General features: G+C 44.3%; 1 protein-coding gene across 1 annotated transcript; it reads left to right on the top strand.

Annotated features, from left to right (window-relative positions):
* Nucleotides 1–5,547: 5,547 nt before the first annotated feature.
* On the top strand, nt 5,548–15,645 carry LOC309795253 (cytochrome P450 2G1; the record flags this gene model as incomplete). The annotated part of the gene is made up of 9 exons (XM_082607450.1): nt 5,548–5,727; nt 6,314–6,476; nt 8,074–8,223; nt 10,087–10,247; nt 10,500–10,676; nt 11,471–11,612; nt 13,599–13,786; nt 13,913–14,054; nt 15,464–15,645. 9 exons carry the CDS (start codon nt 5,548–5,550, stop codon nt 15,643–15,645), a joined length of 1,485 nt encoding a protein of 494 aa, XP_082463576.1.

The raw sequence follows: 15,645 nt of genomic DNA, 5'->3' as shown, positions 1-15,645 counted from the left end.
TGGGGCTGATGCCAGCCTGCTGGTGGGTGTGCTGGGTTCTGACAGGGCAGGCTGCAGGATTGCTGTGGTCCTAGGGCTGCTGTCCTCCAGTTGGTAGGTGGAGCCAGGCCCAGGGGGTCCTGGGGCTAGTGTCAGCCACTGATGGGCAGAGCCGGGTCTTGGGGTCACTGACTGCAAGACCCTGGGTGCCTCAGAGTTAGTGTCAGTCTGCTGGTGGTTGGGGCTGGGTCCGAATGGCTGGCTGTGGGACCTCAGGGGTCCTGGCGCTATTGCTGGTGCACTGATGAGTGGGGCTGGGTCCTGGAGTGGCTGGGGGCTCCGGGGGTCCTACACCAGCTGGCCTGCTGATGGGTGGGACTGTGTCCCCACCCAGTTAGTTGCTTGGCCTGAGAAGTCCCAGTAATGGTGTGTAAAGTCTGGTGGGTGGGGGGCAGTGTTGGATCCTGAGGCTAATAAGCTAAAGAGAGGATTTAAAAATCGTATTTGCCAACACCAAAGTCCTCAAGGTAGAACGAGCCCCTCAGAATGGCTGCCCCAGTGTCTATGTCTCCAAGGTGAGCTCCAGTTGCCTCCTGCCTCTCCAGGAGACTCTCCAAGATCAGCAGGTGGGTCTGACCTATACTTTCATAGAACTGCTTCTGCCCCGGGCCTCAGAGCATGAGGTTTTGTATGCCCTTTAAGAGTGGAGTCTCTGGGGACTTCCCTGGTGGCGCAGTGGTTAAGAATCCACCTGCCAATGCAGAGGACACGGGTTCGAGCCCTGGTCCGGGAAGATCCCACGTGCCGCAGAGCAACTAAGCCCGTGAGCCACAACTACTGAGCCTGCGTGCCACAAATACTGAAGCCCACAAGCCTAGAGCCCATGCTCCACAACAAGAGAAGCCACCGCAATGAGAAGACCGCACACTGCAATGAAGAGTAGCCCCCGCTCGCCGCAACTAGAGAAAGCCGGCGCGCAGCAAGGAAGACCCAATGCAGCCAAAAATTAATTAATTAATTAATTGATTGATTAATTAAAAAAAGAAGAGTGGAGTCTCTGTTCCTATAGCTCTCTGGCTCTCCAGGAAGTAAGGCTCACTGGCCTTCAAAGCCAAAAGTTCTGGGAGCTCATCTTCCCAGTGCAAGACCCCCAGGCTGGGAAGCCTAATGTGGGGCTTGGACCCCTTACTCCTTGGGGAGAACCTCTGCAACTGTAATTATCCTCTTATTGTGTGTCACCCATCCAGGGGTGTGGGCCCTGACTATACCAAGTCTCTGCCCTTCCTGTGTATCTCATTGTGGTTCCTTTTTTATACCTTTAGTTGTAGAAGATCTTTTCTACTAATCTTCAGGTCTTTCTCATCAATAGTTGCTTTGTAAATAGTTGTAAGTGTGGTGTGTCCATGGGAGGAGGTGGGCTCAGGGTCTTCCTACTCTACCATCTTAGCCACTCCTTCTCTTCATTTCTTTATGTAGATCCAAGTTTTGACCTTAAACATATTCTTTCTGCCTAAAGAACTTCCTTTAATATTTCTTTTTTTAAAATCTTTATTGGAGCATAGTTGATTTACAATGTTGTGTTAGTTTCAGGTGTACAGCAAAGTGAATCAGTTATACATATACATATATCCACTCTTTCTTAGATTCTTCTCCCATATAGCCCATTACAGAGTATTGAGTAGAGTTCCCTGTGCTATACAGTAGGTCCTTATTAGTTTTCTATTTTATACATAGTAGTGTGTGTGTGTCAATCCCACTTTTAATATTTCTTATAGGTCAAGTACACTGGCAACGAGTCACCTCCCATTTTCTTTTGTCTAAGAGAGTCTTTATTTGTCCATCACTTAAATTTTTAGTACAATACACACAACATAAAATTTGCCATTTTAACTATTTTAAACTGTAAAGTTTAGTGGCATTAAGTACATTCACTTTGTTGTGCAACCATCACCACTGTCCAGCTCCAGAACTTTTTCATCATTCCAAACTAAAACTCTGTACCCATTAAACAACCACTCTTCATTTCTCATTAATTTTTTTTTTTTTTTTTTTTTTTTTTTTTGCGGTACACGGGCCTCTCACTATGGTGGCCTTTCCCGCTGCGGAGCACAGGCTCCGGACGCGCAGGCTCAGCAGCCATGGCTCACGGGCCCAGCCGCCCCGCAGCATGTGGGATCTTCCCGGACCGGGGCACGAACCCACGTCCCCTGCATCAGCAGACGGACTCTCAACCACTGTGCCACCAGGGAAGCCCCATTTCTCATTAATTTTTAATAACTTTTTTGCTTTATATAAAATTCTTGGTTGACAGCTTTTTTCTTTTAACACTTTAAAGATGTCACTTAAAGATGTCCATTGTTTTCTTGCTAGCATGGTTTCTGATGAGAAGTATACTATGATACTTATTTTTGTTTTTCATGGGTAAATGTGTATTTTCCTTTGGCTGCCTTCTAATTTTTCTCTTTGCCTTTGGCTTCCTGATGTTTGAATATAATAAGCTGACATGTGGGTGTTTTGGTATTTATCCTGTTGGTGTCCTTTGAGCTTCTTGGATCTGTGATATGGTTTCCGTCACTACTTATGGAAAAAAATTACAGCCATTATTTCTTCTAATATTTCCAATGTCCCATTATCTCTTTCTTCTTCTTCTGGTATTCCAGTTGTGCACATGTTACACTATTTGATAGAGGCATAACTCTATCTTAGTGTAACCACTAAGTTCTTCCATCTCTATGGAAGAAGGGAGAGGATAAAGAAGGAGGGAGGAGAGAGGAAAAAGAAAAGTGGTGGTGGGGGGAGATGAGAGAGACAATGAGGGAAGAAAGAAGGGCAATATGAAAGGGAGAGTCTTTGAAAGAGAGAAATGAGGGAGAGAGAGAGAGAGGGAATATAGAGAGAAAGAGATGAGGAGAAAAGAGAGGGAGGATGGAGGGAAGAGGAAAAGTTGAGGGGAGAGAGTTAGGAAAGAAGAAAAAAAGAAGAGAAGGAAAATAAAAAAGGGTAATTCTCAAAAAAGATGCTGTACATATGTCAAGATTATTTAATTCATTAATGAGGGAACTAGGTGTAAAGACAACTAGTCCAAAAGACTAATGAAACACTAGGATTTTTATAGCCAATAAACGGAAAAGAAATGCTGAGTTAACTACAAAACTGGCTAATGTCTAGTTTTATTGCATTTTTTTTTAATTTGGGGGAAGGTCAACTTCTCTAACAAATAGAAAAATATAGTCATCATGAGCTAACAGTTTTACAGAATTGTAAAATGCTTAGACATTGATCAATTGTGTAAAAGAAGTGATATCCTATTTTGAAATGAGATTATCTTTAAATGGACCTGTTAGAAAATATGCTTAGCTTGACATGAAAAAGTCCCATAATTGCTTTTTAAAAATTTCTATGTTTTTGGGCCTCCCTGGTGGCGCAGTGGTTGAGAGTCCGCCTGCCAATGCAGGGGATACGGGTTCGTGCCCCGGTCTGGGAGGATCCCATATGCCGCGGAGCGGCTGGGCCCGTGAGCCGTGGCCGCTGGGCCTGCGCGTCCGGAGCCTGTGCTCCGCAACGGGAGAGGCCACAACAGTGAGAGGCCCGCATACCAAAAAAAAAAAAAAAAAAAAAAAAAAAAAAAAAAAATTTCTATGTTTTGGATAATTTTTCATAGCAGAAAGGAAGAAATTCAGAAGCCCCATTCATTATCCTTTTCACTTTCCAACAGAAGAATGACCCCTGTGCCAAACTCAGCCTCTAAAATTTGGTTCCTAAGATTCTGCAAGTTTTGGGGGGGTTTTTTGTCTTGTTTTTTGGAACTGAGAACAACAGTTATGCACTGGCTGTACCTTCCTGCACCTACTGAAAACATCTAGGCGGAGGTGAAAGGTCATCCTGCCCCTCTCCCCACAGCTCCTCACTTTCCTAAAGCTGATCCCCCACTGCCAACTGGAAGAATCCATAGAGCATTGAAAACTTAAAATTATAGAATTCTGGAACCCTCAAACATTAGAACAACAGATTTGGAGAACGACAGAATCTTAGAAAAATGCCAGCTTGGGGAGGCTGTTTAGTTCAGTCTTGGAACCATCCCACAAAACACCTCTTCTTAGACTTTGCACAAAGTCTAAATGAGTCTTCTTAGACTATGCACAAAGACCTCCCAGACCCACTTTTCTTACCTCCCTGGAAAAAATTTCAATTCTAGCTATCCTCCCTTCTACTGAAGCCAGAAAAGAAGACAACAGAGTGGGATGGTGAGAGGGGCTGTTCTGAGAATACTTTCTTTCTCCAGCCTGTCTGAATTGGAGGACAAGACTCACAACCACCACCATCACAGATAATAATTAAGAGTCTAATCCTGAAGGAGTGTACGTGTGTGTGTTGGGAGGGGGTCAGAATGGAAGGGAGAGGCAGAAGATGGGAGAGTCTAAGGAGGCAGGCTAGAGCTGACTCTTACCCCATGGAAGACATTCTAGCAGCATATCCAAGGTCGAGAAGGTGGTGCTTTGTGAGTCGCTCAGTTTTCCCAGAATTCCTACCACTTCTGGGCACAGGACACCTCAGCATAAACAGCCAAACCTTATTCCAAACGTGCAGGCTTCCTAACAGATTCAATTTCCACGCCAGAGAATCAAGACACATGAGAAGGGCTTTTGGATTGTGTTTAATAATATGTATAGGTAGGATATAATACCCAGGAATTTTGTTTCAGGTCAGTAAAGAAGATTTACAAATATTTGGTACAAAAAGAATTGAAAACCATTATTTAGATTATTACAGAGAGCAATCACTAGGTCATGTCTCTAGAGGTGATCTTCCCCTCTAGAGATTGGGACTCAGAAGTGGTCCCTACATCTTAGACTTTGAAAATGAATATGTGCACACACACACCAGCAAAGTTCTGATAAACCAACACAGGTAACCTTTGATTGTTACTATTTAATATATCTTTAGTAAAAACAGTAGAACTTGTTGAATTAAACCCTTTCAATAAAGTTATTGCTTTTGCTATTCTAAATCTTCATCTTTCTCTCTTTTATTTTTTTAACCGGTTAACTAGGGTCTAGCAAAGAGAGAGGAGCCATCTCTGTTCTCTATCAAGACTTTCTAAAACAGTATGGTTACCCTATTTGACAGACAGGGAAACTGGGTCCAAGAGGGTTAGGTGACTCACCCAATGAAGAAAAGATGGAACTTAAATTTGAACTCAGATTGTACAATCCTTAATGAAATAGCCTAAAAATGATGTTCAACTGTTTCCCACGTCCTACCAAGACAAGTTGAACTAGAAACTGAGCTGAGGGAGAACTGAGGAACTGGAAATATGAAGAAAGGGGAATGGACCCAGTGGATTTTCCCAGATGAATTCAATCTATCTTTATTCAGTCGGGAGATTATAGGTTATATAATCACCGCCGCCGCCCCCACCCCCACCCCAGATAAAGCAATCTCTTCCTTGATGGCATCCACACCCAGAAAACTTGAATCCCAGGGTGTTCAGATTTCTGCACAGCTGATTTCCCAGAATGTATTTAGGCAGGATCTGGTACCCTGGACACAACCCCTCGACCTGGCACCATGGAGCTGAGAGGCGCCTTCACCATCTTTCTGGCACTCTGCTTGTCTTGTCTGCTCATCCTCATCGCCTGGAAACGGACCAGCAAAGGGGGAAAGCTGCCCCCTGGTCCCACACCGATACCTTTCCTGGGGAACCTGTTGCAAGTCCGTACTGATGCCACTTTTCAGTCTTTCATGAAGGTGAGTCTGTCTACTCCTCTCCTAGAGCTGGAAGCAATTAATTCTATAGACCGATAATGTAGAAATTTCTGACTTCTAAAACACAGGCTCTTGGAAACATAACCTTAAATGTCTGGAATTCCAGAATCTGAAACTCTTGGAAACACAGACTCCTAGCATGTTAAACCTTAAGACTCTCACAACCTCAGGACTTTGGAATAACCTTACCTTCTATCCTTAAACACAAGAACCCTTGCACTCTGTTGGTCTTTGAACTTTGAGACTCAGTGTCACGAAATCTTAGGATTCTAGAAATTTAGCACTTCAGAGACAGAAGCATGGATCTTGGAGTTCCATCTCATCCAGGTCCATCATTTTATAGATGCAGAAACCAAGCCTTGTGGCAGGGTTGGAGGATTTTTCCCAGGAAGATAGAAGCCAAGGCTTCTGAGACTTTTCCTCAGTAGTCTTTCCAAGCCCAGAGCTCACCTTTATCTGTTAGTCCCACATTTCTATCTCCTTGAAATCTCCATCTCCTAAAATTCTTGTTGGTTGTTACTTGGTACTCCAATCAGCTCCCTCCTCTTATGTCTTCCTTCACTCTCAGCTCCGGGAGAAATATGGTCCAGTCTTCACTGTGTACATGGGTCCCCGGCCGGTAGTTGTTTTATGTGGACATGAAGCAGTGAAGGAAGCCCTGGTAGACCGAGCAGATGAGTTCAGCGGCCGTGGAGAATTGGCTTTAATAGAGCGAAACTTCCAAGGTCACGGTAGGTAACAACAACAACAACAAAAAAATAAAAACAAAATGTAATCACAAAGTGTAATGTACTTCTATGTCCCAGGTTCTTTGATAAGTATTCTAAATGAATTATTGCAGTGACTCCTCCGAGGGAGCTATTAAAGTCTTACTAATTTTGCAAATGAGGAAGTTGAGGGTGAGAGAGGTTAGATAATAACAGTAAGTGGTAGAACCATTTTATTTTGAACCCAAACCATCTGACTCTAGAATATCTTCTGTGTTACTTGTGTTCTTATTTTTAATGGATTAGTGACACTCTTTGTGTACTCACTCAAGCCCTCATAGCCAAACTTACTTCTTATTTTCCTCTATGTATATACACACCCAACCCATAAGTCTGTGCATCCACCCTTTAGATAGATACCTTTCTAATGTTACCTATACATCCATCTCTAATTGCCTACATCCTTCAATTCCAAGCAGCCTCACAACATTCTTTTGATACTTCCATCCATCCGTCTATCCCTATACTTTTCCTTCCACCCATCCATTTTTCCATTGGTCCATACATCCACCAAAACAATCCATCCATTCATTAGACTTTTTATACAAATATCTTTCCATCCAATTGATCTATACATTTATCAATTAACTTTCCATTTACCCATCTGTCCATCATTCCATCCATCCGTTCATTTATCCTTCCATTGTTCATCCACCTATTAATCTTTCAATCATCCATACATCCTTCCAGCCATTTATCCATACATCTGAAACCACCCATCCATTAACCCTTCACCCATCCACTAAGTCTTTCATCCATCCATTCATCAGTCATTGCAGCCATAAACTCTTCCTCCCATTCATTAATCTATCAAAATCATTTCATTAAATTTCCAAATACTAATTCACCAATCCATGCACGTCTGGAAACTTCTAAATACTGCTTACTGTGTGGTAACTCCTTTTGCGTAGGTATATTGATGTACAGGTGTGATCTTCTGTGTACACTTATGTGTTTATGTCTAGAGAATCCAAGTAGAACATAGAAAATAGAAGTAGTCTCCCCTTTCTGGTGTACTCTATATGGCATTCTATCTATATCTCCCTCCATATTCCTATGCATCCATCCATCCTATGCATCTATCCAGTTTCAGGTCTCTATCTTGTACGAAACTCTCCTTGATCTCCCCCTATCACTACTAGCCTGATTTCCTTCACCTCAGTTCTTGACTGTTTTTGAGGTCCAGTAGGGAGGGAACTTTAGTCTCCCTATTAAGCCTGGGAGGTTGGAAGAGGCATCCCCGAGAGCAGAGTTTACAGCTGTCATATTCTGGCACCCTCCCAGTCCAGCACAGAGTTGGGCACAAAAAGGAGTGGAGGGGCTTCCCTGGTGGCGCAGTGGTTGAGAGTCCGCCTGCCGATGCAGGGGACACGGGTTAGTGCCCCGGTCTGGGAGGATCCCACGTGCCGCGGAGCGGTTGGGTCCGTGAGCCATGGCCGCTGAGCCTGCGCATCCGGAGCCTGTGCTCCGCAACGGGAGAGACCACAACAGTGAGAGGCCCTCGTACCGCAAAAAAAAAAAAAAAGGAGTGGAAGCAGGAGCCTGACACAGATTCTGGCAGGTGTAGCTCTAGCCAATGGAGAACGATGGAGGATCCTCCGACGCTTCTCCCTGACCATTCTTCGGGACTTCGGGATGGGGAAGAGGAGCATTGAGGAGCGCATCCAGGAGGAGGCCGGCTTCCTACTAGAGGAATTGCGCAAGACCAAGGGTATGGGGGCCACAAGGGGGAGGGCTACAAGGGGACTGGGTGGTTATAGAGAGCTCAGTCATGACAAGGTGGGCCTTGGTGGGAGAAAGCTTTGGAATGAGAGAGGATGAAAAAGATGGAGGATTTACTGAGATTTCCAGCCAGAGTCCATGTTAAAAGTTCACATGAGGCCTTCCCTGGTAGCGCAGTGGTTGAGTGTCTGCCTGCCGATGCAGGGTACACGGGTTCGTGCCCCGGTCCGGGAAGATCCCACATGCCGCGGAGCGGCTGGGCCCGTGAGCCATGGCCACTGAGCCTGTGCGTCCGGAGCCTGTGCTCCGCAACGGGAGAGGCCACAACAGTGAGAGGCCCGCGTACTGCAAAAAAAAAAAAAAAAAAAAAGTTCACATGAAAGACCCTTAGGGATCACTTGTCCAGAGACTTGAATCAGTGGATCTCCAGGAGTTTTTGAGCTCCTGATATCACAGGCAGACTGTGGCGATATGTGAGTTTGTGCCCTTTCCTGGTGACAGGATTAAATTTTATTACATCTATCTATCTATCATCTATCTATCTAGGTATATATTCACACATACACATACAAAAATACATAATTTTGGTAAAAACCATGTAATGTAAAATTTTGCCAGCCTAACTATTTCTAAGTGTACAGTTCAGTAGTGTTACATATATTCACATTGTCGTGAAACAAATTTTTAGAACTCCATGAATGCTAAATTATCTGCATAAAGACTTTGAAAGTTCACGTACCCCTAGAAATTATTTGCAAAACTGCATTTTTGTGAATATATGCATTGTTTTAGAGAAATTGTCCCCAAACCCACTGACCTGACCGGCATCCTATTTTATAGATGATGCAGCTGAGGCCAAGGGAAGAATTTTCCTAATACCTCAGATAGAATCATTGGTAGAGGTAGACAGATCCAGCCATTCTTTTTTTTTTTTTAATGTGTCCTTTACCACCACTTCTTTCCCAAATGTGTGACTCTCCAGCACAAACAATTAAATACTAATAACAAAAAATAATGATTAAGGGCTTCCCTGGTGGCGCAGTGGTTGAGAGTCCGCCTGCCGATGCAGGGGACATGAGTTCATGCCCCGGTCTGGGAAGGTCCCACATGCCGCGGAGCAGCTGGGCCCGTGAGCCATGGCTGCTGAGCCTGCGCGTCCGGAGCCTGTGCTCCGCAACGGGAGAGGCCACAACAGTGAGAGGCCCACGTACTGCAAAAAAAAAAAAAAAAAAAAAAAAAAAAAAAAAAAAAGAAAAAAAATAATGATTAAGCTCCACCAGCATTTTTTTCCAAGTTTTTAAAAATAAATTTATTTATTTATTTTATTTATTTTTGGCTGCATTGGGTCTTCATTGCTGCGCGCGGGCTTTCTCTAAGTTGTGGCGAGCTGAGGCTTCTCATTGCAGTTGTTTCTCTTGTTGCGGGGCACGGGCTCTTAGGCACACAGTCTTCAGTAGTTGTGGCGCGCAGGCTTCAGTAGTTGTGGCGCATGGGCTTAGTTGCTCCGTGGCATGTGGGATCTTCCTAGACCAGGGCTCGAACCCATGCCCCCTGCATTGGCAGATGGATTCTTAACCACTGTGCCACCAGGGAAGTCCCTCCACCAGCATTTCTTGTGTTTACTACTTGTCAGGCACTGTGCTAAGTATTTCACATGAATAATTATATTGAATTCTCATGAACCCATGAAGGGGCTACTAAATAAACTTGCAGATTGGGAAGTCTAGACTCAAAACACAAAAATGAAGTAACTAAAAAATGCTGTTAAGCAGTTGAGTCAGGACTCATATCTGCAACTGAATGATTTCACATCCCATGTTCCTACGCATGGCCTCCAACTTCCATCACCCAGGGGCCCCCATCGAACCTACTTTCTTCCTGAGCCGCACTGTCTCCAATATCATCAGTTCTGTCGTCTTTGGAAGCCGCTTTGAATATGAGGACAAGCAGTTCCTGAAGCTGCTGCAGATGATCAACGAGAGTTTCATCGAGATGAGCACACCCTGGGCCCAGGTGCCCACCAGCCACCACTCTGTCCACCCCAACCTCAGTTAACTAAGCCCCTGCCTCTACCTCACTTAATCCTCCCACAATCCTGGGAGGCAAATATCAAAATGTCCTGGGTCTCCAAGAAGCAAAGAGCCTCATGCAGGCAATTCTCAGACCCAATGCTGGATGTTGAGCCCAACTATTTGACTCCAGACTCAGCCCATGCTGGCCTCTGGTGCCCATTGTTGACAAATCTCCTTTGCTTATTCCCCACAGTTATATGACATGTATTCTGGAATCATGCAATATTTGCCAGGAAGACACAATCGCATCTACTACTTGGTAGAGGAGCTCAAGGACTTCATTGCCTCCAGGGTCAAGATCAATGAAGCATCCCTTGACCCCCAAAACCCTCGAGACTTCATTGACTGCTTCCTCATCAAGATGCACCAGGTACCTCTTCCTCCTCCCCCAATCCTTTCCTCTCATCTCCCCAATCCCTACCGCCTACAACTTTAAACTCATCAGTAAACATATTGACGACAAAAGAGCAAGTATTGTTTCACATGGTTTACTTTTATTTATAGATGAGATATAGAAACTGTAAAGGCATAAACTCTTAAACTTTGAATCTAAAAATTCTAAGAACATGGAAACTTAAAATCTTACACCTTTCTAATCCTATATGCCAGAGACTTACAAATATAGAAAAGTAGAATGAGTCTTTAGAGTCTTAGAATTGGCGGAGCTTAAACATTTAAAGTCTAAACTTTTGAGTTTAAAGTTTAAAGTCTTGGATATGTAGCAATTTAGAAGCTTAATACTTCTATATCATGGATACTTAGAATTTTAGAAATTTATATATTTTTATTGTAGAACCTCTGTGCTAGGCAGTTTTAAATTATGTTACCCTAATGTCCTAGAACTTTCAAAGGCAATGTCCTGTCAACTTTCTGACAAAGCAATCTCTACTTTTTTCTCCTTCATTCTCCCCACTGTTCACTACACTTCAACTATACCGGCAACTATGCTGGCCTTCTCTTTGTTTTTTCTCACCCAGCACACTTTGTGGTTCCACCCCAGGCACACTTCTGCCTCAGGACCTTTGCTCTGGCTGTTTCCTCTCCCAGATACTTACCTGGTTCACCCATCTTTTGTGTTTTCACAAAGCCCTACCTTATACACAGGGAGAAAATAAGATAGAGGCAGAGAAGGGTGATTCTATTTATTATCCCTGTCATTTTCAGGATAAAAACAATCCCCACACGGAATTCAACCTCAAGAATTTGGTCCTCACCACTCTCAACCTCTTTTTTGCTGGCACTGAGACTGTGAGCTCTACGCTACGCTATGGGTTGCTGCTGCTGCTGAAGCATCCTGAGGTAGAAGGTGAGCATCCACCTGAGCTGCTTACCTGGTAACTCTCATTTCCAACAAGAAAAAAGACATCATCTTGAAACCTTCGAACCCTACAGCTTTAGACTCTTCATACTTTAGAAACTTAGGATGTGTAATCTCAGAATCTCTGGCTTGGAAGGCCGTTTAATTTAATCTTCTGCTTGGTGCCTATAATAGTTTATGCAGTAAATTATGAGAAACTTAGTAGCTTAAAACAACAAAAATCTATTATCTTACAGTTCTGGAGTTCAGAAGTTTAAATAGGCTTTCACTGGATCGAGCCAAGGTAGATCGGATTCCTTGCTTTTTCCAATTTCTAAAGCTGTATTCCTTTCATTCCTGGGCTCACGATTTTTCCTTCGACTCCAAAACCAGCAGCATAGGGCCCTCAAGTCTCTCTTTGCTTCCGTCGTCACATCTTCTCTGACTCTGACCCTTCTGCCTCCTTCTTATATAGACATTTGTGATTGCATGTAGGACCAACCTGGATTACTCAGGATAATCTCCCCATCTCAAAATCCTTAATTATATCTGCAAAGTGCCCTTGGTCATGTAAGGTAACAGTCATAGGTTCCAGGGGTTAGGAGGTAATATCTTTTTTTTTTTTTTTGGCCACACCACACGGTATGCGGGATCTTCCCCAACCAGGAATCGAACCTGTGCCCCCTGCATTGGGAGCATGGAGTCTTACCCACTGGACCACCAGGGAAGTCCTGGAGGTAATACTTTGATGGCCACTATTTAGCCAGCTATAGTGCCAGAATCAAATAGAATCCATCACCAGTAGATTGCAATCTAGTCTGGTTGGGTAACTCCAGTAATGAGAAACTCATTACTCACCCAAGGAAAATCCCTAGTTTTGGTCCCTTTCCCTTCTTTTTTTTGTTTTTTTAACTAATTTATTTATTTACTTTTGGTTGTGTTGGGTCTTCGGTGCTGCACATGGGCTTGCTCTAGCTGCGGCAAGCGGGGGTTTCCCTTCCTTGTGGTGTGCAGGCTTCTCACTGTGGTGGCTTCTCTTGTTGCAGAGCACAGGCTCTAGGCGCCTGAGCTTCAGTAGTTGTGGCACGTGGGCTCAGTAGTTGTGGCTTGCAGACTGTAGAGTGCAGGCTCAGTAGTCGTGGTGCACGGGCTTCGTTGCTCCACGGCATGTGGGATCTTCCCAGACCAGGGCTCGAACCCGTGTCCCCTGCATTGGCAGACGGATTCTTAACCACTGTGCCACCAGGGAAGTGCCCCCTCTCCCTTCTAATGCAGTTCAAAACAAACAAAAAATTTCTCTTGTTACAGATAATGGGAGAGACTAACTTGTTTCCACTCAAACTCATCTAGTCCCTCCTTCATTGTCCAAGTTGTCTTTTACAATCTAAATCATCAACTATTTAATGGACATCGTCTATGTGCTAGGCAGTATCCTAATTACTTGCATACTGGATTTTATGTAAAATTTACAACTCTACGAGCTTGTTAGACCGTCACGTCCATTTTGAAGATGAAGAAACAGAGGCTCAGAAGGTAAAGTCATTCGCCCCAAGGTCACTCATCCAGGAAGTGCAGAGAGGAGTAACTGCACCAATAGTGTTTGTAATCACTGTCACATCATTGTTGTCATTTGCTTCAACCCTGTCCTTGTTACCTATTTCCCATCCTGTCAAAAATCTGTGCCTGGCAGCTCAGCTGGGAGCAGGACACTGCCCTGAGCATCAGCCTTCCATGGTTCCTCAGTGTTTTCAAGATAAAGATCAGATGTCCCAGCTGACATGCAAGGCTCCACTCCTGCCTCCTGGTCTGATGAGTGTTTATCAGCCCCACCGATTCTTATTCTTGTCAGGTGTTAAGAATAAAGAGACAGTCCAAATGCACATGGCCTGCTCCCTCAGGGTCCACAGGTGCTGAAGATACAAACCCACAACCCAACCCCGGACTCTAGAAACACCTCCTGCATCATTGTCTGCTATGTTTTCTGGTCACTTCCAGCCAAGATCCACGAAGAGATTGACCAGGTGATCGGACCACACCGGATCCCAAGTGTCGATGACCAGGCCAAGATGCCCTACACAGATGCCGTGATCCATGAGATACAGAGACTGACAGATATCGTGCCCATGGGTGTCCCCCATAGTGTCATCCGGGACACTCATTTCCGAGGCTACCTTCTGCCTAAGGTGGAGTTGTACCTTCATTGTCACTCCTCCCTCCACTGTGCCCCTCTCTCCTCTGCATTCCCTACCATGCTCCATACTTCATACTCCAACACTGATCTCTCCTAACCGCCCCCATATTCATCCCAGGGCACCGATGTGTTTCCTCTGCTTGGCTCAGTCCTCAAAGACCCCAATTACTTCCGCTACCCAGATGCCTTCTATCCCCAGCACTTCCTGGATGAGCAGGGCCGCTTCAAGAAGAATGAAGCCTTTGTGCCTTTTTCTTCTGGTAGGTGTCTATGGTCTGAGTCCCTACCACCACCACCCCTGCAGAAACATGCTAGATATATCCCACAACCATTGGTCTGTATTTGACATTCAGGTTTGAATGGGAAGTTGAATGCTATTTCATAGAATCATACAATCCTAGAATTCCAGAATTCCAGAATGATGGAATATTAGAACCATTGACTCTGATAATTAGAAAAGTAATAGCACTAAACAGGGGTCAGCATATTTTTTCGAAGGACCAAATAGAAAATATTTTAGGTTTTGCTGGCCATATGGTCTCTGTGTGAACTGTGCAATCTGCATTATTCAGCTCCACCATTGTACTACAAAAGCAACCACAGACATTCATAAATAATGAGCATGTCTGGGGGATTCCCTGGTGGTCCAGTGGTTAGGACTCTGAGCTTCCACTGCATGGGGCCCGGGTTCGATCCCTTCTTGGGGAACTAAGATCCCACAAGCCACACAGCACCGCCAGAAAAAAAAAAAAAAAAAAAAAGCATGTCTGTGATGGATGCCAAAGAAAACTATAGACATATAGACAATAAAATTTGAATTTTGTTTAATTTTCACATCACAAAATATTATTTTTCTCTGATTTTTTTTTAACCACTTAAAAATGTTAAGAGATTCTTAGTTTGCAGATAGTACAAAACAGGCAGCAAGGAAGATCTGCCCAATGAACTAGCTTGGTAACTCATAATATCTTAGAACAATTGTATTTTAAGTGTAAGCCACGTTGAACCTGGTATCAGTAAAGTGTTAGGTAATAGGACCCCACTTCACCACTTACAAACACCATCAGTGGGGCCATGAATGAGTTACTTCAGCTCCCTGTCTGTAAAATGGAGAGTAATCTCTTCAAACCATTGGAAGGGTGACTGACAAACAGCAAGCACTATTTTTCCCCATTTTTATTGGAGTATAGTTGATTTGCAATGTTGTGTTAGTTTCTACTGTACAGCAAAGTGAATCAGTTGCATGTATACATATATCAACCCTTTTTTTAGAGCAAGCGCTATTTAAGTGTGACGTTTTATCTTCCCTCACCAGTGTCTGGCACCTAGTAGGCACTTCATAAACCTTTAAGAACTGGAAATGAAAAGAATCTTCAAGTTCGTGGATCCTTTAGAACCATTCATTCCATGCTAGAATCTGTTGGAATTTGAGCCTTCAAAGGAGTAGCTTCCACGTGTTGAGCCCCTATAAGTAGAAGATCCTAGGAGAGCACTAACTATAGAAACCCACTGCATCTTTATAATAACCCTAAAAAGTGGGTGTTATCATGACCCCAGAGATGCTGAGGAGGCAGCTGAGGCGGAGGGGTGGTGGGACCGGAACACTCTCCCTGCTCCCATTATCCCGTGCAGCTCTGACCCTCCCTCCCGCCCTCCTCTATGCCCACAGGAAAGCGCGTCTGCCTGGGTGAGGCCATGGCCCGCATGGAAATCTTTCTCTACTTCACCTCCATCCTTCAGAACTTCTCCCTACGCTCGCTGGTGCCACCCGCTGACATCGATGTCACGCCCAAGGTCTCGGGCTTTGGCAACATCCCTCCGACCTATGAGCTCTGCCTCACGGCCCGCTGA

The sequence above is a fragment of the Mesoplodon mirus genome (assembly GCF_964341445.2).
Source record: "Mesoplodon mirus genome assembly, chromosome: 19".
Classification (NCBI taxonomy): Eukaryota; Metazoa; Chordata; class Mammalia; order Artiodactyla; family Ziphiidae; genus Mesoplodon; species Mesoplodon mirus.
Note: the sequence above shows the minus strand (reverse complement) of the source record. Positions and strands in the feature narration are given on the sequence as shown.